Source organism: Apteryx mantelli, chromosome 4, assembly GCF_036417845.1.
Source record: "Apteryx mantelli isolate bAptMan1 chromosome 4, bAptMan1.hap1, whole genome shotgun sequence".
Classification (NCBI taxonomy): Eukaryota; Metazoa; Chordata; class Aves; order Apterygiformes; family Apterygidae; genus Apteryx; species Apteryx mantelli.
The window spans coordinates 29,530,601-29,551,886 of NC_089981.1; the positions used below are offsets into that span (position 1 = coordinate 29,530,601).

General features: G+C 35.6%; 1 protein-coding gene across 1 annotated transcript in view; it reads right to left on the minus strand.

Annotated features, from left to right (window-relative positions):
• Positions 1 to 21,286, minus strand: part of SBF2 (SET binding factor 2) — a 281,893-nt gene that overhangs the window by 2,872 nt on the left and 257,735 nt on the right. Inside the window, exons 34-39 of the mRNA XM_067296115.1 lie at positions 14,526 to 14,652; positions 12,977 to 13,104; positions 10,819 to 11,052; positions 4,801 to 4,905; positions 1,908 to 2,101; positions 1,350 to 1,437 (exon numbers count right to left, since the gene is read on the minus strand). Of these exons, the coding sequence (XP_067152216.1) occupies positions 1,350 to 1,437; positions 1,908 to 2,101; positions 4,801 to 4,905; positions 10,819 to 11,052; positions 12,977 to 13,104; positions 14,526 to 14,652 (876 nt within the window). The remainder of the gene's footprint in view (positions 1 to 1,349; positions 1,438 to 1,907; positions 2,102 to 4,800; positions 4,906 to 10,818; positions 11,053 to 12,976; positions 13,105 to 14,525; positions 14,653 to 21,286) is intronic.

The following is a 21,286-nucleotide window of genomic DNA, read 5'->3' on the forward strand; positions in this document are numbered from 1 at the left end:
TTCTAGAAAATTAACTTTTTCTCTTGTGTACCAGGAAGACTAATTAGAACACTGGTTGGCACACTGGCACACTAGTCTAGAAACGCTCAGTCTGTACTATATATATTTTTAATAGTGTGTTAATTAAAACACTTTTTTTTTTTTTTTTTTTTTTTTTTAGCAAAAGCATCTCAATGGTTACTTTAAAAATCTCAAATTGTGGGGAATATTTGGCTCAATGAAGATTACTGCCCAATGACCCAACATTATTCAATGAGACCACAGATTCCACTGCAGAGTTCCAGCATACATTGTAAATTGGGTAAAATGTTTAGAACAGATCTCCTGTTTTCAGTGCTCCTTGCTGTGCAATGATTTTCAGAACATTTATGAATCATACTGCAACTAAATTTACTCACTTCACTATGACTAATCTAAAATTTCCCTACACATGGCATCTGAAATTGTTTTTCTATCAGGAACTTGGCATTTGAGGACTTTTAGAGATAAAATTTTGGGGTGAAACTCCACCTCAATTTAATGACAAAATTAATGACAAAAATGATTTCAGACAGATCCAGGATCCTGTTCTCAAGATTTGAAAATACTTTCATATAGAGATTCCAGAACAGCTGTATTAAATACAGATTACAGAAAAACACCAAACATGCCATAAGAGGTAAATGGATTTTTCTACTGAAAAAAATTCAGATTGCAGTTTTCCACAGTATATAATGTACTTCCATTTGCAAAGAAAAGTGCTCAAGGCAAAGTGCTTGAGGAACAAAGGGCTTTAAAATACATGCTTTGGGAACATATGGTAACTACTACAGTTTCAATGAGAACGCCTCCATTAAATTTGCTGTCAGCTACCGTATTAGCTCTCAGCTTCCCAACTGCACTCTATGAAACACCTTCTAACTTTTTAGCTATCTTAGAGTGAGTTTTTGGTCCTTCTGAAAACTAAACAGGTCATATTAAAGGCCAGATTACGCTCAGCATTTAGTTGCTTTATGTCCTTCTCATGTTAGCAGTACTTCAAAAAATTGCTTATATTGCTTGTATGCAGTAATGCCCTGAAAATATGAAAAGACAAAAATGTTTGAGTCCAAACAATAATGCATAATTTCCAGTCCAAGAAGTCTTTTATGACTATATACCAAACAGTTATCACTGTTTAAATAAATACCGTTCATTCAGAATGTTATGTCAGCCACACAAGATACACATACAGTCTGTAACAATGTAATATACACATTGCTCTTGAAAAAAACATTAGTATTATCTGTAAAATCAATCTATACAAACTCAGTAAATAAAAATGCAACAGAATAGTCGCATAAAAATCCATTCTCTCGAAAAGGTTTTACCTGGTGTTTTGTCACATCCAGCACAAACCAGCGAGGTTTCCAACCTTTTAGCAAAGCTCCTCTTTTGTATAGCGTACCTTCAAAAGATCTGGAAGGTACAGAAAACACGAATGGCACGTGATTCCATAATCTGAAAACTAGTGATATATAAAGTCCCAAATGGCTACACTATTTAAGCACTTGTTTTACTGCAGGATAACAAATCAGTTTTAAACCACAGACTAGATTAGTTATTGGTAGCTGTGATTCACTGATAAACACTAACTGTTTCAGTGCTTTGGATGAATTGAATATCATGCAGCTACACTTTGCTCGTGCTTATAAAGGGAAATATTTAAAGGTATTACTAGGAGAGAGAGGGCCTCCCTGACAAGACAGCTAAATATAATTAAAACTGCAGAAAAGCAGTAAAGCAGGATCAGAGTGTTCTGTATATATGAAAATTTGTTTTTTTTTTTCCCTAAGGCAGAAACTTGTACTGTTACAATACAAGGTAAAACAGTAGTGTAATGCCTACTAAAATGAGGTTCATAAATATTCTATGACTATTCAGTTTACCTATTTTCATCATTCTTTGATGTGAAATGATTGAATAGTGTAGTTGCTCTTCTGTCTACTCCATTGGAGGGAGAGATATTTGCACTCTGTTCCTCAGCCAGCCCGCGGTCAGGTATTTCCAACAAAGACCTCTTTTGATAGGAATGTAGATTAGCTGACATCATGCCTGAGGAGCCAGAAGGATGTCTCCTGAGCTAAAAAGATAAAAATAAAACAAACAAAGTTAAACAAGATCTAGCCAAGTTTAGAACTGAGAAATGTGATTGACTGCTGAACCAAAACATTAGAAGAAGTATTACAGGAGACAATTCTTTCTAACTCATACAATCCACAACTCTCTTTGGTAATCCACAAAGTTACCAACTTGCACACAAGAAGTGAATAGCAAAGATCTGTAGCTAGTCTTCTTACTACAATTTTATAATTTTGTTTTTACCCAACTTTCTAGTCATTAGTCTAAATTAATGAGAACCTAGTGTATGTTCACTGTACTCATTATACTACACTGTGCAAGAAGAGTCTGAAGAGGACAGAAATTGATGTACAATGTTAACTGGAGTGCACTCTTCAAGGGAACATTTTATTGATTTTGATTCTGGAATAACTGCATTATTTCAGACATCATCTTTACACACATCTGTGGGTCATGCACTTGACAACAGATTTTCCAGCTTTAATTTTACTAGTCCTCAGAAGATAAGTGCTAGCACCTTGACAAGGTACTTAAATACTTGACAAAGATTTGCGAAACTTTTCATTCTGAGATTCCTAGTGAGGATAAAAGTGACCACAAAAGGTGAAAGTGAATATGTAGACATTTTTGTAACTGGAAAAGTTTGACCTCTTATTAAACATTAACAGAGAGTTCTGATTCTGTTGAGAGTGGGGTACATGATAGAAAAAACTAAAAGAGTTTTTACTGCATCTAAAAGTAAATATTTTAGATAGCTAGAAGGGGAGAGGATCAGATTCTTACTTCGTGTTTTAACTTTTGTAGACTAGTGAAACTACATTAAGAAATTGAGATTGTTGAGGGCACTAGCAGAAAAGTATCTAAGCCGTCAGTATATTATAAGCCTTCACCAAAATATTTGATTTGTACACTGATCTCTCCACTGTCTCTCCAAATATTCCCAGCAAATGGAATGAAACAGAGAGTTTTTTGAATTCCATTAGGCTGCTGAATAGCATATATGCTATCCCAATACATACGCAGTGATTTGAACAATAACAGCTTGTCGATAGAGAAGTTTTCACTAGGAGGTAAAATGCTTAGCCACCTTTATTATATTAAATATTAGACAGATCTACAATAGATTGTTATGGCTTGATTTACCTTTTATTATTTGCTAAATCCTAAATATGTGTAGCAATGCACAGAACACTAAAAGGCATTTTTTTACTCTAACAGCTCAAACCTTTACACTGACAAACAGATGAGATACATACCAACATGCTCATCAATATTCTTAATATGTCACTTCTGATCTTTGTGAAAATTGAGTAATGTGCCTTGCATTATCAGACTGCCTCAATAGTATATAGATAATAGTTGGTATAAGATGTAAGTTGTAAATTATTATGAGGGCAAAAATATCTTCATAATACAAGTCAATGTTGCCTCAGAAAAGAAGAGGCAGAGATATGGCAATTCAGTTAATTTCTTAAGCAGAAGGGTTCACGTGGTGTGAGAAAACAGTATTTCACAAGACTTTTGTATATCCCAGTGACATAAGCCTGAACAATGTTTCCCTTGCTTTCTCAGAAGCATCTAGACCTTTGGATACAGTAAACTTCCCTGAATTCATTAGTTAGAAACAAAAAGTGAGGTTCCCAAGAGCAACTTTATAGATACAAGTCATTTCAGTAGAATCTCAAAAAACTTCAAGTAAAACTGGAGCAACAGGGATCCTGAACTTGGTCTTAATCTACATGACAGCATCCTAGAGATGGAGTCCTTTGGGACTGACCCTTGCATTCATCAGAAAATCCTTAAATAATGGCTAGGACAGGAGACTGACGTCAGGAATATTTATGCTTCCATTTTCTTTTCTGCTTCCAATTATTCAATAAAAAACTTAATCCTCTTCTTTGCTAGGATAAAACTTTTTTTTCATTTTAAATTTGTCTAGGGTATAGAGTGAACTTGAATGACAGATATCAATGTCTGACAGACATTAAGTGTATTGCTTTCTCAAGAGCAAAGGACACAAAGCAAAGTAGTGCTGGGGACTAGCCATTGCGTAGAGGCTGGCGAACTCAGACGAGCTTGGGAAGCTGAAGAGTCAGGGAACAGCTTTGAGCTGGTAACTCAATTGTGCCAAGTTTATAGAGAAAGCTCCCTATAAAGCATTATCTAATATTCTTCCTAGCACACACAGACAGTGAAGAGGCAACATCTGACTTAGGATGTATCTATACTGTCGACTAGTCAGTTTTACAGCAGTCAAGAGCCGGGAACAGAGCACGAGCAGATCCTACTTTGATTAGAATCTACAATTTGAAAATTCCATTTAGCCTCGCAAATATCTTTACATGTCCCTGAAATTCAGTGAGGTCCTTTCAACCACTTTCAGGAACTGAGTTTTTTGTGCTTAAAGAATCAGGCATAAAGAATCTTTTACATATATGAAGTCATAAATTGTATATTAGTAAAATGCTTGGTTTGTCTGATGCATTAATCTTTTGAGAATCAATCAGATAAATGGCACAAGCATATATATTTTTCTACATGCAGAAATACTGAGCCAGTATCTTAGGTTAGAACAATATATTCAGTTTTTAGAAAGAAAAGTTTTACGCCAACAAATATACAGTGATTTTGTCAGTGTCCCAGGTAGCCTTTACAGCAGGAATTAACTTACTCTGTTGGACGAGCTCTTTTGCTACTTACATTGTCTTGTCTGGTGTCATCCTTTAGATTCATTTTGACCCTTTCCCACAAAAGCTGCCATCTTTCTGGGCTCTGATTTAATTTATTTTCCAACCTTTCGATTTCCTGAAACAAATTAAAAGGGTGTTGCTGAGAATAACATTTCTAACTGGTCACTTCTTGAACACACAACAGTCAGCACCAATTGCCATAACAGAAACATGATAACAATAAGGCTAGTATATATTTTATAAAAATATTTACAAAGAGCAAATTCTGCACTGTGACATCAACACTGAACACTGCCAATATTAACATTTACCCTGTTTTATAAAATGTGATATGAAGCTGTAATAAAAGAAGGAAATGAAACAGAAAGATTTATTCCATTTGGATGCCAAACTATAACAACATGTTCTTGCTGTGGAACTTGGGAATATGACCTATGTTGATAACCTCCAGTTAGGGTTATTTCCCGTTGATAAGACAATGCATGCAGACTTAAGTAAAAAGAAGCTATTTCACTAGTTCATGTTTACTTGTGAACCAGCTTAAATATAACACTCATCAATACATTTGATTAGTCACCACACATCTTTACTTTGATGTTCCATATTCCTTGCCACTGTTCCTTTCTATGTTTCTTACTGTCAACAACTACTGTTACAAAAATCTGATTTTTCATTGAATCATGTTAAAAACATCAATTTTACAAATCCAACTAAGAACTGATGATGGAACAAAAAATTACCATAGGACAGAGAACTCCCGGGCTATGTAAAAGGCAGCTAAAACCCAAGATATTTATTTTCAAAGTAGAGACAGTAAGTCTCTGACAACAGCTTATTTCTACTATACCAAACAATTAATTCAGATTTTATCATATTCTCCAACTGATAGTGGTGAATGACAACTTCCTTAGGAAATCATTAATGATTGAATGAATTACAGAAAATGACTGCATATTTTTAAGATAAGAAAGCATTTTGACCAGGAAATCAACTAAACCAGGAAAGAAGTTGTCACTGTAAATAAGCAAGTCCCTCTGATTAGGTAACATTCAGGAGGTAGTTGCTGAACTGAATTTTGAACTCTGAATTAAAAATAAAAAAGCCAGTATTAGACAGGAACAGGAACAAAATATTTCTCTAAACTCTTCCTTGCTGAAAGTAAATTAGAAAACTCAAAGGTAAAGCTAAAAATAAGACATCTGGCTTAAAGCCAAGAATCAAAATAGACTTTTAAAATACTGAAGTTATACACACGTGTTATACACATGCACATTAAACATTATGTGGCCTCTTTTCCTGCCAAGAAATATAATCAGAATAGTTTTGTTTGGAATAACTTCATTTGTAGATACAAAATCAAGGGATGGCAAACACAAGCCAGACTAAAGGCTTCTCTTGATTACTTGCTTCTCTTTTGAAGTGCTGAGTGTAAAACATTTCCTGATGGGATTCACAGGACTGAACGCACTTACCACAGATAGTTTTTGTAAAAGGCTTTCCAGATTTCTGCAAAAGGATACAAGCTCTTTAGCGCTAAAATTTAGTTAGGTTTTAATCTGCTCATTTTCCTTCTGCCCCAGTCTTGACTTCTGAGTCTTTCTTTGCAGAATCTGGAAGTAACTGAAACTTGTTACTTAGCAACGGGGTCACATTCCTTTATTTTTTGGCTCCATAATAACTATTGCTTCCAGAACTTAAAATGAAAAACTTTCAACCATCTCCTATGTATAAGCTGAAAATTTAGGAATGAATTCTCCCTTAATAAGCTCTGCCTAGAAAACTTACATGGCTATAAATCACTATGATTTACTCTCACTCCTTCAGCTGTAAACTTTACTGAAAACTTCAGATTTTTCTTCCCTCCATGTGTGGAATGGGCTATGAATACCAGCATTTCCTTGAAAGAAAAATTTGTAGGTATTTATATTTATCTTTCTAGTTCATCTTCTGTTGTCTGGAGTTATGGGAGCAAGAATCAACAAGTAGAAAAAGAAAAGTTACGACAAATAACAACTGTATGTGCACCCACTTCCTGAAATTAATAATTACATGCAATTAGTACTACTGCACCTTTCAAAAGAAATATCTGTTAGGTAATCTGCTTTGTAATATTTGAATAGTACAGACAAGAATTAATCCTGTTGATACTCCAGAACTGTGGAGACTGATCACTTGCCTCCCTAGTGTGTTCATGCACACACAGAACAACCTGGACCGAGTCCTACAGTAATCAGTTATTTGACTGTGACAGAGATCCCTGTTTTGTAAGTCCTTCCTTGCCAGTATTTTCTCTTCAGTTCCTGGACTAGAAGGCTTCTGTGACTTTGGCTACAAACAGAAAGATAGGTATCCGGTGATTGAATTGACACCTCTACCAAGTATGCAGGTTTCTGTGTGCAAAAAGTTGTACATGACTGGTTGACCACTATTCGGAATCCTCTAGATTCAGGGTTCATTCTGAGGGACCAATCTTTAGGGCTCATAACTGGAGGTTAGCAAGTGGTTTACAACCGTGAGTACTATTTTTATTGTTTTGCTGTTTGTTCACCGACCCTTTATTTAACTCTCGTTCTTCCTGGTATATCTCTGCAGCAGAGTTAACTTGGGTGGCTGCCATCCAGAAGGGGCAGCCTTGAGTTTGCCAGCCCCTCCCTGATCAGTCACTGTCTCTACTCATTGGCAATGTAACTACTTACTGGAGAGAATAGGACATCTAGGTTCATCTCACCTAATTCTAAAAAAGTATCTTAAAAGGAATTTGAGCCACTCCAAATGAAATACAGGGATTGCCTGTCCTTTTAGGAATGTTACCATATTGGTGGAAAACACTGCAGAACTGTCTGCCCTCAGGGGTTTAACTTGTATTTTCACTGAAATACAGGTAGATTATTGCCTCTAGCACAACTGCACTCAGGCATACATCACTCAGGCCAGTTAGCTCATTTATAAAGCATCTCCACAGACTCATGTCAAAGGACAACATGAAGAGCTAGACTTTTTGGAAACATTTAACCCAACACTTTAGCCTCTACTGAAGACATCCTCTTGGATGTGCTACATTGTGGTATTATCTGATCGAAATTTAAATGCTCTCCTCCTTTGTTTTTAATTTTTTATCGGACAGAAACTCCTCTAGGTTACATACTCTGCATTTTAGACACATCAAATGCAAGGAAAGCAAGTGCTTACAAAAAAACCCAGCAAGAACCTCAAAGTTTCAGTCAAATGAGTTGTTTTTGAGTTCCATGGAAAAAAATCTACTCTCTTTTATTGAGAAATTTTCTTCTAAAACTATTTTCAACTAATCTGAAAGAAAAAACAGAGGCATAGGCTTTCTGTTTTATAATTATCTTTCATTTCTTTAACGAATGGATGGGTAGGTATTGTTACTACTAGTAATTTTTTGCAGGTACTTTGTTTCTGATTCCTATGATGCAGAATGCCCTAAAGTGGAAGCAGCTGCTTTTGAACATTCAGGTGTTCTATGCGTGCTTTTGAGAATCAAAGGTCTGAACAACCTAGCTTGTATTTATTGGCTGCCCCTGACGAGGCAGAAGTGAACTGAGAAGTTTTATGGGGAAATATTTATTTTAAAATGCACTTTAACATTTTCAATCTTTAAAAGGCTTTGTTTAGTGTTCAGGATTAAATGAATGAAATGTGCAGATCAGTTAACTTCCTAAAACTCATAAGCATGTGGCTCTGTGGAGACTATAGAGCCATCACACACACCTGGTTAGAGGTGGATTGTTAGGTATCCAGATTCTTTACAATGTTTACTGCTGTAAAATTACACCTTTTTCTCTTAATAAAACAGCACTACATTCTACCATGGAAAATTCTGAATTAAGCCACTCAATAGCTTCTCTGTTCCAGTTTTACATCTTGAAGAGTCTTATCTAGTTTTCAACTGCAAAATATTTTAAGAACAAACATATTTGGGCTTATCATTATAGACTAGGGGAGAATCAATCTTCCCTAATAGTTTGCCAGAGCTCAATATGGTCTCAGTTCAAACATTTTTTGGATACCGACACGTTTATGATTAAAGAGAGGTCTTCGTCCTACATCAGCACTAGCCCTAAATTAACAACTTGTTCTAGAAGGAAGTTCACTTTTCTTTTTACACTTACAAGAATATTTTTGTAACCTTTATACAACCTCTTCAAAGTTTTCCAAAAGTTCCTCTCTATTGCTATCTTTTATTACTATAATCTAATTCACAGATAACATTTAAACTCTATAAAACCTGACCCACATATCTTTGGAATATAATATGGCTAATTTCCTTGTTATATGGCATTTTTTCACAGCTGTGGATATGGATTGTTTGGCATTTACTCCAAGCAGAAATGCAGAAGAGCACTGCTGCTATATTCCCAACGTAGTTCTGGCCTCTAGTTACCCGATATGAAAGCTCTCTATTTTTTACTAAAGAATCCCTTATATGACCCCTGCTGATAGACTGTTAAGCTCTTTCTTTGCATTTGTGAAGTTCCTTAAGCTTTGATCAGTTCTGGTTACGCTCTTTTGAGTCAAGGAGAGTTTTACAGCTGAAATCTCTCTCAATCTCTGTCTCTCAATCTCTGTCTTTTTTTTTTTTTTTTTTTTTTAATTGAACACTGTTCCTGTGTTTGGTCAACCATGAGGGAAAGGAATGGACCAAAAGAGATCCCAGGAATGTTCCTGAATAAAATTAACTCTCTGGCAAAGAGAGTATATCCTCAAGGAGTCAAACCTATTCAGATCCTTTCTGCCTTAAGATGTTTGATAAAAATCACCTTTGATATCTGGAAAGTTCAGGGACACACAGCATACCCCCACTTTCCACGAATTGCTACATCAGGCTCCATAATCCCAGCTTTATTATAAGATAAAGTCTGCATATATAGCTTTCAAAATAAAAAACTGTACATAACAGTGTGTATCTGAATAAGCACACAGCTTGAAACAACAGCTCTAAGAAGTGAAAAATGCCCTTGTCATTTGCATAAGCTATTAATTCATATAATTAATTATCACTGCTAATGTTTAGTTTATCATAATTAAACAACAGACATTTAAGAAAATATAGATGTTAAATCATTCTAAACAACTACAACAACTTTCATGTTAAATAGGACCCTTTTTCATTTTCTAATGAAAGAACAAAACCTAAGGAACCTAAAGAAGCGCAAACAAGTAAAAGCCAAAGTCTGGCATCTATTGCAATTGCCAAAATACTCTAAGGTATCCAATACTCTGCATTAGGTTTGTGTATGGAGCCTGAAGTGTTACTGTAATTTCCACATCCTATTTCGATACCTGGTAAACTCTGCAGAAAGTAAAGCCTGTGAGCCAGTGTTTCTGCATCTGTTGCTTTGGCAACTGCTATGATCCAAAAGGAAGGAGCGAGTCTTAGTCAACATGAATAAACTAAGAGCAATCATGAAAAGCTTTGTTGAGAAATTCGGGCCAAGATGTCCAGGGGTATTTTTGTGCGTCTGCCTCCCCACCTGCAATCAACAAGTGTCAGATTTGTTTTCTGATTCTCTGGAAATCTGGCTCTGACATTTTACCCTGCATCTACTTTAAACTGAGTAGCAAGAGGACAAGAAGATGGACCAATGCTTGCCTGAATTAAAATACCAGCTCTTGTAGTGACAAAGCCGCATATCTTAGACAAAGGCAAACTAAAAATCTATTCTGCTAGCTACCTTATTATTTCAAAAAGACAGTGGAGAAAATGCATCCCCAAATGGCTCTCAAGCATACAATGTTATCTCCCACAGTTACTGACCACTATTAAAGCATACTCCCACAAAATTGTTCATTCAGAACAATGCAAGTTTTGCAGGAAGTCTGACTGATTCCCAGATTCAACATCTCTTCAAAGCAACTGAACATTTTTATAAAATTTCTTTTTTTTGACGTCTATCAAGATACTTTTAATAACAGTGTATCTATAGGGCAATAACTTAAATAAAAAGTAAACACGAATTTCATGACAATAAAAGACCTTTATGTTCTTTTAAACATATGTACTTACATTTAAGAGGCTGCTGATGGCATCAGGTTGTATTTTTTTAACATCATCATAACACGGCCATACTATTTTCCTCTTACTCTGAGACAGTGAACCATTCGTTTGGTCAGCTTCCTCTAAAATACTGCATTTTGCTGTCACCATGGTCCAATCATAGGAAGGGCCTGTAGCCAAAATCTCTTCTACATAGTAATCCCACTTTTTGAGGCTGGACATACTTACGTTTGGTTTCAGTGCCTATTCAAAAGAAAGTTTTATTACAATGACAAAAACAGGTCTTTCAGATTCAGACTTAAAAATGCAATACTTAGATTTTCTAGATTATACTAAATTTAACACTGTATTAGGGGAGTGGCACTGTCGTTTGATAATTTCCATGGCAAGACCCTGTTATATATGGCTTAGTCAGATCAAAGATACTAGCTTTGGGAATATACTGCTCCTTCTGCTTATCCTTCTACTCAGTCAGGTGCTCACCAAGAACTCAAATTCAGCATATAGAGTTGACACCCTCACAGTCTTTGTGCCTCCCGTTAAAGATATAAAAGGCAAATATAGCAGTCACTCTTCACTTTCTTTTCAGCAGAGAATTTTAGACTCTATAGCATCAGGGAAAGAAGATAGGCTCTATAACATCAGTGGACAACCCACAGTAATATCACGAGCCAAGCAGCCAGAGGCTCTAAGATTTTCAGAGCACTTTTAAACAGTTTACTTTTTATTAAAAATGTATTCTTTTTCTTTTAATAAGTAAGGTAACACTCTTAATTTGCATGCAGCTTCCTTAAGGGGAATTACTGCCTCAGATGAATGGGAAATTTTAAAATCTCAGTAGTGATGTTCAGTCACAATGAGTAATTCTGGTACCACGACACCATTTCATACGAGGAAAAATAGTTCCTTCTTCTAAAAGGGAGAAAGAAAATACCATCAAAATATCAAAAACTATTCTTAATTACTACGTAATCAGGCTACTAAGTACTGTTTACAATAAAATGGACAGAACATACAGGGAACAAGAAGCTCATCAACCTCCAAATTCATCACAGTGATGGTTCTACAGAGAAAACAGATGTTTCTCTGTAACAAAGACAGCTGAAGCAGTTCCTGTGTCACCTTCGTGCTTCCTCCTGCCTCCCCCTCACATCACCACTTTGTCATGCCAGTACAACGGGGTCAGGGAGCTGCACTGTTCACTGCCGACAGTGATCTGATCCAGACTGAAAATAATCTTAAATTTTTTTTTTTTAAAAACAGATCGGTTTACATAACAAAATAAAGCACAAAGTGCTACGTATGCTAAGATACAATGTGGTAAAACAAGGAAAAGGAAAACCAAGAAAATGGAGATGCACCAGCAAAAGTGGCAATGGAAACATGGCCTCAGAGATGGGTAGAGACTGTGGTGTCATTATTTTCTCTGGGAACCATCAGTGGACAGGCATGCAAACAAACCATTTATCAAGGGGAAGCCTGCAGCAGGCTGCCGAAGCAGGAGGCAGCAGCACAGCAATGAACATCTGGGGGGCAAGGGAAGACAGGAACATCTTAAGCCAGCCTTGCCCTCAGAGCTAAAGCATGAACTGCACCCTTTCCATGCAGTTCTTTGAGATGTCTTGACTGCCTCTTCCCTGTCTATTGCAGAATTGTATAATGGTGAGGGTATTATGAATTTCATATAATTATTCAAGACACAGTGCAACCTAGTGAACATACATTATCATATTAGACAGTGGCATAGGTAATATGATTCAATTAGATCATTACAAAACTTATCCCATTGTGACTGGAATTTACTCTGAACTATTTTTGCTAGAATCGTGGTTTACAGTATGTAACTTTTTTTAAACAACCTGTGCAAATTTTGAGATTATTTTTATAATCATTCATATAATTAAGTTGCATCAAACAAGTATCCTCATTTACCTCAGCGGGAATGCAGAAATAGATGTTCCAGATTTTGGTTCTTTATAGTGAACTAAAGTGACCGTTCCAAAACTAACATGACTGAGGTTACAAGCCTGTAAGACACTACACCAGTCAATAAAGGAGGGTCAATTTTGTCCCCCAAGAGTTTAATTCAGGTGAGAACAATTACGGTATCAAATGTACTCAAGGAACCATTCAAAATAACAAATAACCTCTTTTTTTAATACCATACCTCTGTTTCAGCAGGGGCATAGAGGTAATTGAAGAAAATAGGGCTCCTTTTGTGCATCTTTTCAATACATTCCCAAATACAAATTCCTTTTTTGGCATGTTTATCTCCTTTATCTTCAAACAATGTCCCTATGGAAAACAACAGCATCAAAAAGATAGAGTTATAATAAGACATAACAAACACTAAAGCATAGCCAAAGGAATTTCATAGATTAAATGTATAATAAAAATCTACGATCAAATGCTAATGCTACAAGAGATCATATTTGATGAAACAACTGCTGTGACTTGTAACTGCCACTCTTTCTGTAAGTTAGAATATCCATTTGGTATGAAAAAATATTCAATGATGTTATATTTATACCCCTGTTCTGAAGTTTACTGGAATACTTGAGTGTACAGATAAATGTCTCCTCCTGCCTGCAGCTGTGCTGGCTCAACCGGTCGTGATACTGAGCGCTGCCAGCCAATCCTGCCCCCAGTACCAGAGGCTACCAGCCCTTCCAATCTGCCAGATCAGTTGCACCTGGAGTTATTTGCTAACTCACAACAGGCAAAACAGATCAGGCCAGTGTAAACAAATGAGCCACAGACCTGTGCAATCTTAAAGGCTTTGGAACGACATACAGGTAAGTCAAAGACTACTGGAAACAGGACTTTATACTACATGCAATGGTATTTGAAAGCACAACTACCCTACACTAAACAAACATGGTTTAAAAAAATAAATAGAAATTGTAGAATCATATAATAATCCAGGTTGGATGGGACCACAGGAGGTCATCTACTGCAATCTCTTGCTCAAAGGAAGGTAAATACTGTAAATCAATATTCTTTGTAGAAATAAAGTGGCTGCTCAACTTCAATCTGCTCCATGGTTACTCTAGTTTTTAAGAAAAGCATTAAAATTGACCATATGCCATGAGAAACACTCCATGAAGCAGTGAAATTCAGAGCATTTATTGTAAGAGTTTTGCTAAGTGAATGGGCTCCAAGAACAGCCTCAAATGCGGTTGTTATGAAGTGGCTTGTCTTACTAAGAGGGCTGTGAGGGCAGATGAGGCCTTGACTGTAACACTGAGCCTGCAAATGACAGATGAAGGGAGTAAGGACAAAAGACAAAAGAAGAGAAACACAGAAGAGAATTCAAGAGAAAAGAGTGAGAGATAACAGATGGAAAGGCTTTCCTTTCCTGAAACCTCATGCACTCTCTGAAGTATCCCTAAGGCTTTTGTTTCTGTTAAAATAAGGTATTTTGTAGGGGAAACTAAATCAAGAAGAGAAATTGTTGAAGAAACAGAGGTATAGCACTGATTTTTTATTTCATTTTCTCTTAGTCCCATCAGTGGCATGACTCAGGAATCACTCACTCAGGAAATTCTACACGCTCTTCGCCTACATTTTGTTTTATATTCCTGAACTGGAATTCATTAGATCATCACCATAAAATTACTGGACCATCTCAAGCTAGGCAAATTTTTGTAGATTAAACATTGATGGGAAAAATATGGACAATTACAAAAACAATGTGCAATAAACATCATGCGTACCATGTTCTAGTCTTTCATAGTCTGAATCCAGAAGAAATGTCTTAAATCGATTTGATATGTAATGAAAAGCCAGAAACTTCAAGTAATACTGATTGAACTCAAACTCTGTTGGGTATTGGTTATGAATCTAAGAAAAGAAAAGAAAAAGTGTATTGAGGTATAATACAAATGGATATGTAAGGAACAATAATGTGAAATATGACAACAAAATAATTCTCCTGTGAAGGCTGATAACAAATATATCCATACAATTGCCTTCGTGGTACACAAAAATGCTTCTACATTTTGTCTTAAAATATTTAAAAACTAATTAAATTCATGGAACGTTTATGTGGCAAAAATGTTTCAGAGCAGATAGGGTGTACTTTTCTAAGATGTATTTTACTCTGAATAAAACCCAGGATTCTTTAAAGTAATCCACTTGGGTATAAATCCTTTATGATAGTTCATGAGACACCATGCAACTTCACAGACAAAGATGCTACTCCTTGATGCATCATTTCCATAGTTGGAAATCAAACTTAATGGGAAGGTTTTGCAGCAGACTTCTTGCTGTTGCTCAGGACACAACATAGCAGATATGTACAGAAGTAATGCTGGCAAATGATAGTCTATCATTCATTACTGGTTCAGCCCCATTCTGAAGTATTTGCTAGTCTACACACACTTCTTTTTCCTTCTCAAAATATGTGCTGAAATGTTGAAGTATGGAAAAAATGAAAACCATGCTGCTGTTATTCATATGTATACATTTAAAACAGTAAAAACAATGTAACATCTTGATTCATTATCCTGGGTTAGGCTTGGAATCCATCTAGTTTAGTGTATGTCTCCAACAGGAGTCAGCACCAAACGTTTAAAAAAAAAAGTGCAAGATTATTACAGTAGAGCAAGGTGCAATAGATGGCTCTTCACAATTGCTTCATCCTAGACATTATCAGAAAGAGACTGGTGTAAGCTTTCGAGCATGAAGTTTAATATTCATGGCCATATTTGTTAGCATTAATTACTGATGATATATACTTGTATACTTGCTATCCATATAAAATTCAAGATTCAAAATTTAATTCTTGCCCTTAAAATGTACTCTTTTAAAATAAATTTTTAAATTGTCATCTTTATTTTCAGAATTAAACAAGGAATTAACTGAAAATCACCATTTACAAGAGAAATAAATAGTTTACTGAACACAAAAGAAACTGTTGATTGAATTTAATGTTTGAAATATAATTCTCATAGTGCTTTGTCTAGCTTCACATCAAAACTAGTAAAATACCTTTATTTTTGCAATCCCCCTATGTCTTGCCTTTTGCATTCCTACCACTCTCATTTTCTGACATTTTTCTCTAGCTAATCTCTACTTATTGGTTCCTCAAGAGAGATTTTTTTTAAAAATGCTTAAGGAAACCAGCGTATTAGACTATTTGAAGCTCCTTGATGTTTAGATTTTTACATATGCCAGTTGAAAAAATCCCAAAGAAATCCAAAAAAGCCAAGTATGAATTTAGCAAGGAAAGGTTAGCTACTGAATGTACAACAGTGACAGAAAAATCCCTTGAAAGACCTATAAACACATACACAGCATTTCAGCCTGCAAATTTCTTGTTAGGATGTTAGCTAGTGGGTAGGCATGTAAAATGTTAGGATATTTCAATTCAATGTATTCATGATTGCTTTACCCGCACTACTTTTCTGATACAAATGATTACATTCCTGCATAGCTTTGTATGCTTATACAACTAAGCAGAATTTTTACTATAATAAATTCAAGATAAACTTTGTAGACGAAGTAACTTTTTAGTTCTACTTATAAAAAGGGAAAATAATTTTACTGGCATACATTAGATTAAAATACAACCAGAGAACACTAATTTTGTACAACAATGATATAATGTACTTTTGAACTGTGATTCAAAAAGCTCTGTGTGTGTGTGTGTATATGCACATATACATACACACACAAGCAGTTAAGTATACATTTTTCACCTCATGCTAGGAAAAGAGTTTCCTTTAAACACTACAGAAGGACAGGCTTTTTGATAAGTTAGTGTACACTCTGCTCTTTGACATGACTTTTACTGGGTCCTAATTTCTATTTATAAGTCAATAATTATTATAGTAAATTTAAAAAGTTACAAAAATAAGCTGCTATTAAAATCTTGGCATGGATCTAGGTGCTGTGAGTGATCCCATTCCTGAGACTTCTGGAGCTACAACTACAAGCAACTAGAAATTATAACAGAACAATTTACCTTTTAAGTGAAAACAACTGTCTTCTAAACCACTTCCTTGATGACAGCAAAGATGAATGATGCAATTACTGTTAGTGTATGTGTTTTAATGGTTGTGGCTGGTTTCAGCACACCTGGAGATGGGAAGGATGCTACCACTGGGAGAAGTGACTACTGTTATTACTGATCTGTTTAGCTGCTGCATAGTCTGCAAAATTCAAATCACAGCTGAGCTATCAGGGAAAAAGTTCTTGATAAAATACAGCTCTAACATCAGAGGTGATTAGATCATTCACTAGAAATTCAACACAGGAGAAAATAGTTGGATTCATTTAAACAATTAAAAATAAACACAAAAGAGAGACTAATTACTGTAAGCAACTTAACCACTGAAGTTAGGGATAAATATAGCTGGTTTCTCTCTGTTGACCTCTTTGGTCAAACTTCATTAATTCTTTGATTTCAAAGAGGTATGTTCAAAACTTGCATGTGAGTTAGAAGCAATGTTTTACACTTTGCAATTTCAACATATACTATCTCGAAAGATATGGCTACAGAGATAGGGTATTTTTGAAAATAAGAACGGCACCTTCTTTTAAAATGCTTAATTTCCATAATATACAAACATTTAAAACATAAGTAAACCTATACTAATACTATGATTAGATTGCAGAAATCCAGTATTTTAGAATTCTTTTTCAAATCACAATGTCCCCAGTTAACTTAAATCTCTCCTAAATGTTTTTAGTAATCTTACTGTTGTTTCAGCCTTCCTTAGTTTTTTGAAACATTTTGGTTTTGTATTCCCATTACGTATCAATACTTATTTAGCTTAAATAATAAATACATATATTCCAAAATGCCCTGTGCTCATAATCACTAATAGGCTACTCCTGCAAACACTGGCATAACTGAATATATCCATTGTGGCTGTAAGTACTAGAGAGTGCTGTAACAGAGCTTCTTGTTGAGCTTGAAAGAAGTCAGTTTTAGAAAATCATCCAGGTTTAATTATGTTTAATGAGTTAACAAATAGATAAAGAAGAAAAATAAGAAAGGCTTCTTGCAGTGACATCACTTTAATAAATCCAGTCTTCTCAGAAGCAGTGAGAGTATCTGCCAGATGCTGCTATTGTGAAAGAATGATTTTTCATTAATAATTCAGCTGACACCTGGAGATATTGGCATAAACAATGACTTTTTACAAGATGATGCAGTTCTAATTTAGGAATCACTGCTTCATTTGTTTTCTCTGTATCTTTAGTTTAACCAATGATACTTAGAGCATATTGGCTCTACAGTGACTTATTGTACCTATTATGTTGAGACTGTAATGGTTAAAAATAATTTGAAGGGACCAAATGTTTCTTTCAAGTGAATGGGCTATTTTTTTAGATGCAATATATGATCATATTATACTTCAGAGTCAACTTCTGGTCTAACTGGATTCCGTAGTGCTCTAACAAGTTGCACACAAACCAATGAAATGTAACAGAAATGTTCACATACGAATATTTAGTAAACAGTAAATATATTTTTCACAGTAAATTCTTAAGAAAGCTCAACCACTACCTGGACTTCAAAACTCATTTCCCTAGAATTTACAATAAATTGGTTAGAATTTGGTAAGGCAGTTCTGTGCCATTAGGAGTTAGAAGACTCATCCTCATATGTCTATTTCGAGAAAACCTATTCTGAGCCACATTCTAAATAGAATCATAGGAAAGTCAGCTTAAAGCATTCTTTCAAGAATGGACAGATTTACATAATTTATATTACACTGATTACACACTAAAGCTGTGCTCCCATGTCCTTTCTTGGCTGAAGATATGTTGTCAGAAAAGATTACAACCCCTAGCCAGTCCTATCTGCACATCATGAGAGGTTACTGCCTCCCTCAGATTGACCAGCTGAACTGCTCCTGAATCCACACTAGGCAAAACAAGATGGGTCAGTTTATACAGTGTGCCTCTTCTACCAAGTTTTTTCTACCCTTTTGACCGACCAGGTGGGCAGGTTCACACGAACTGCTTAGCTAACAGACTGGAAAGGTGGTATCTCCACCAGAGGAGAAGGGATGAATTGCTCCAGATGGCCTGCAGGAGGTAATCTTTCAGCTGACATAGCTGCAGCCAGGGCATGGGGACACAGCTTGAGACAAAAAATAAAAAATACAGATTTTTCTGTGAAAAGTATCTGTTAGTAACATGTATGAAAGAACTTTAAAGCTGAAGAAGCTGATGAAGCTGAAAGAACTTTATATAGCTTCTTAAAGATAGAGGAGAGTCAGATACCTAGCAACATGCTTGCAAAGCTGATACCTGAGACTAATTACAAAGGCAACTTTTCTCTACCATTCAGGAAAACCAAATCAAATGAAAACAAACCTAGACAACGGAAACTTTTTCCTAAAAGTAACACTATGAATATTTATTTTGTTATTTCAAGGCTAATCTTAGGAAAAGAAAAAGCATCACATTTAATTTTAGAGTAAACTGGAAAGTCTGAAATTGCCCCCTGCTTCTGCCTCCAAATAAAAGTACTACAGATTATGCACACTTCCTTGAGAAATTCTCAGGAGAGGGGTCAAGTTTCTTTGACAGGTTCACATATCTAGGAGGAGTATTTTAGGCGCCTTGCAGCTTGAGGCAGAATCATACCTGCCAGTTGTTTGGAGCAGCAGGGATTTATCCCACTTCCTTAAATCTTGTCCTGTCTTCTAAAGCTAGGACAATTACAAACTACTTTCTTAAAACTGCAGACTGTGTTAAACATAATTAAAGAAAATGAAGAAAACATGGTAAATTCTGTTTTATGACAATAAGCCCAAATCCTTAAATATTAACTTTCATCTTTGTTCTGGTTAATCCATTTGTCTCCAAAATTTCTGTGATCTTTGGACTCGAAGAAAAATACTTTGCAGGTATGCATGGATAATTTCCTCGTTTTTCTTTATGCCAGCTTTCTAAGATGGATTACAATAAGACTGCAGCAAAGTGTCTCCGGGGTCAAAAACAGGATATCTAAAATGATGTCAGTTATGTCTACATTAGCAAGTAATTCAGAGCAACAGGAGTGGGCAAACGGACTAAAGCAGCTAGTGCTGAGGTCCCTACAGCTTCACTGCATGTTGGTTGTTTTACTTTGGACTAGATTTAGTCTGGTCCAGTTAAGTTAATGAACCCTGCTGTACACATGGTTTTAAGCTCTCTGAAGGACTGGTCATTGGTTGAGATCCCTTGAAGAGCTGATGTGCGTTTGGCACACACCTGAAGTTGAACTCATTTTATTTTTTCCAAGATGAATCTAGTTCACATGCACCAAAACAGCATCAACAAATGGTAATGGAAGATGCTTGAGGGATTCACTTCAAAATTACACTACTGCTTCAAACCAGATGTTTATTTATTCCATCCTATTAATAGGCAGTGTTATCCAGTCATCTCACTAAAGCAAGGGGAAGAGATCTGACAGTGGAGAGACTATAGCACCAGATGGACGATTTGTACACAGAACTGAATGAACCACCCAGCAGAAGGGTCTCAATATTTGAAGACAGGGCTATTCTGTCCTGTAGTAGTCACTGCAGCTAAGAATTAGATTTTTCTACTTCAGCAAAGGAGCAATAACCTTGAGTTATTGTAAGGAACAGTTATTGTGACAATGAGTCAGACTTGTTTGAATGAAAAGTGTAGTATCAACTCTCATTAGAGAAATCTCCCCATTCTAAATAATATTAACCTGAGGACCACAGCCATTGGCAAACAGATTGATAAGATATGAAACATGACAAATACTTCTGTTTTCTAATTGGAAACGCTGTAGAAGCAGAACCAAATTCCAAGGATATGATTTATTAACTTGCAAGATGGTAATAAATCTGATGTTCTAAGGAGATGTTTAATGTTGGGATATATACAAAATTTTTCTTTTCTTGAATATGTTCTTCAGTGAGTCTTTACTCATTTTCTCATTCATTATCCCTTGCCCATAGACATCTAAAGACTGTTTTTCATCGGTTTATTGTGAAATTTAAACTGTGGACTTTGCTTCAGGCAACAGAATAAGTCTACTTGCTGACTCCCCTTTCAGGTCAACTCCATGCAAGTATTCATTTTGAATGTTTGTTTCCAGAAAGGAGGCTGGTGTTTTTAACAGTCTTATGTGAGACACAGACATCCACAGATTCAAATACAGGTTAATAATAAAGCCCAGGAGCTTAATAAACTGTGCTTAATAAAGCACATTTTTTTTCAGTGAGAAAAACAAGAGAAATGGAAAGGTAACACATGCATGTAACAGGAAGTATGCAAGCTTTGCAAGATGTCATTTACCTCCTCCTATCTAGTGTTCGTATACACATAGAATCTGCAAAGCATTTTATTTACTGTTTTGAGATGAAAAAGAGGACAGTCTTTATAATCAACCTGAAATCGAACAGTCTTTAGAATTAACCTGAAATGAGTGTGATATTGTTAATCTAACTTCTGCTACATCGTGTAACTGTTGGTATTCATCTTCTGAACATGC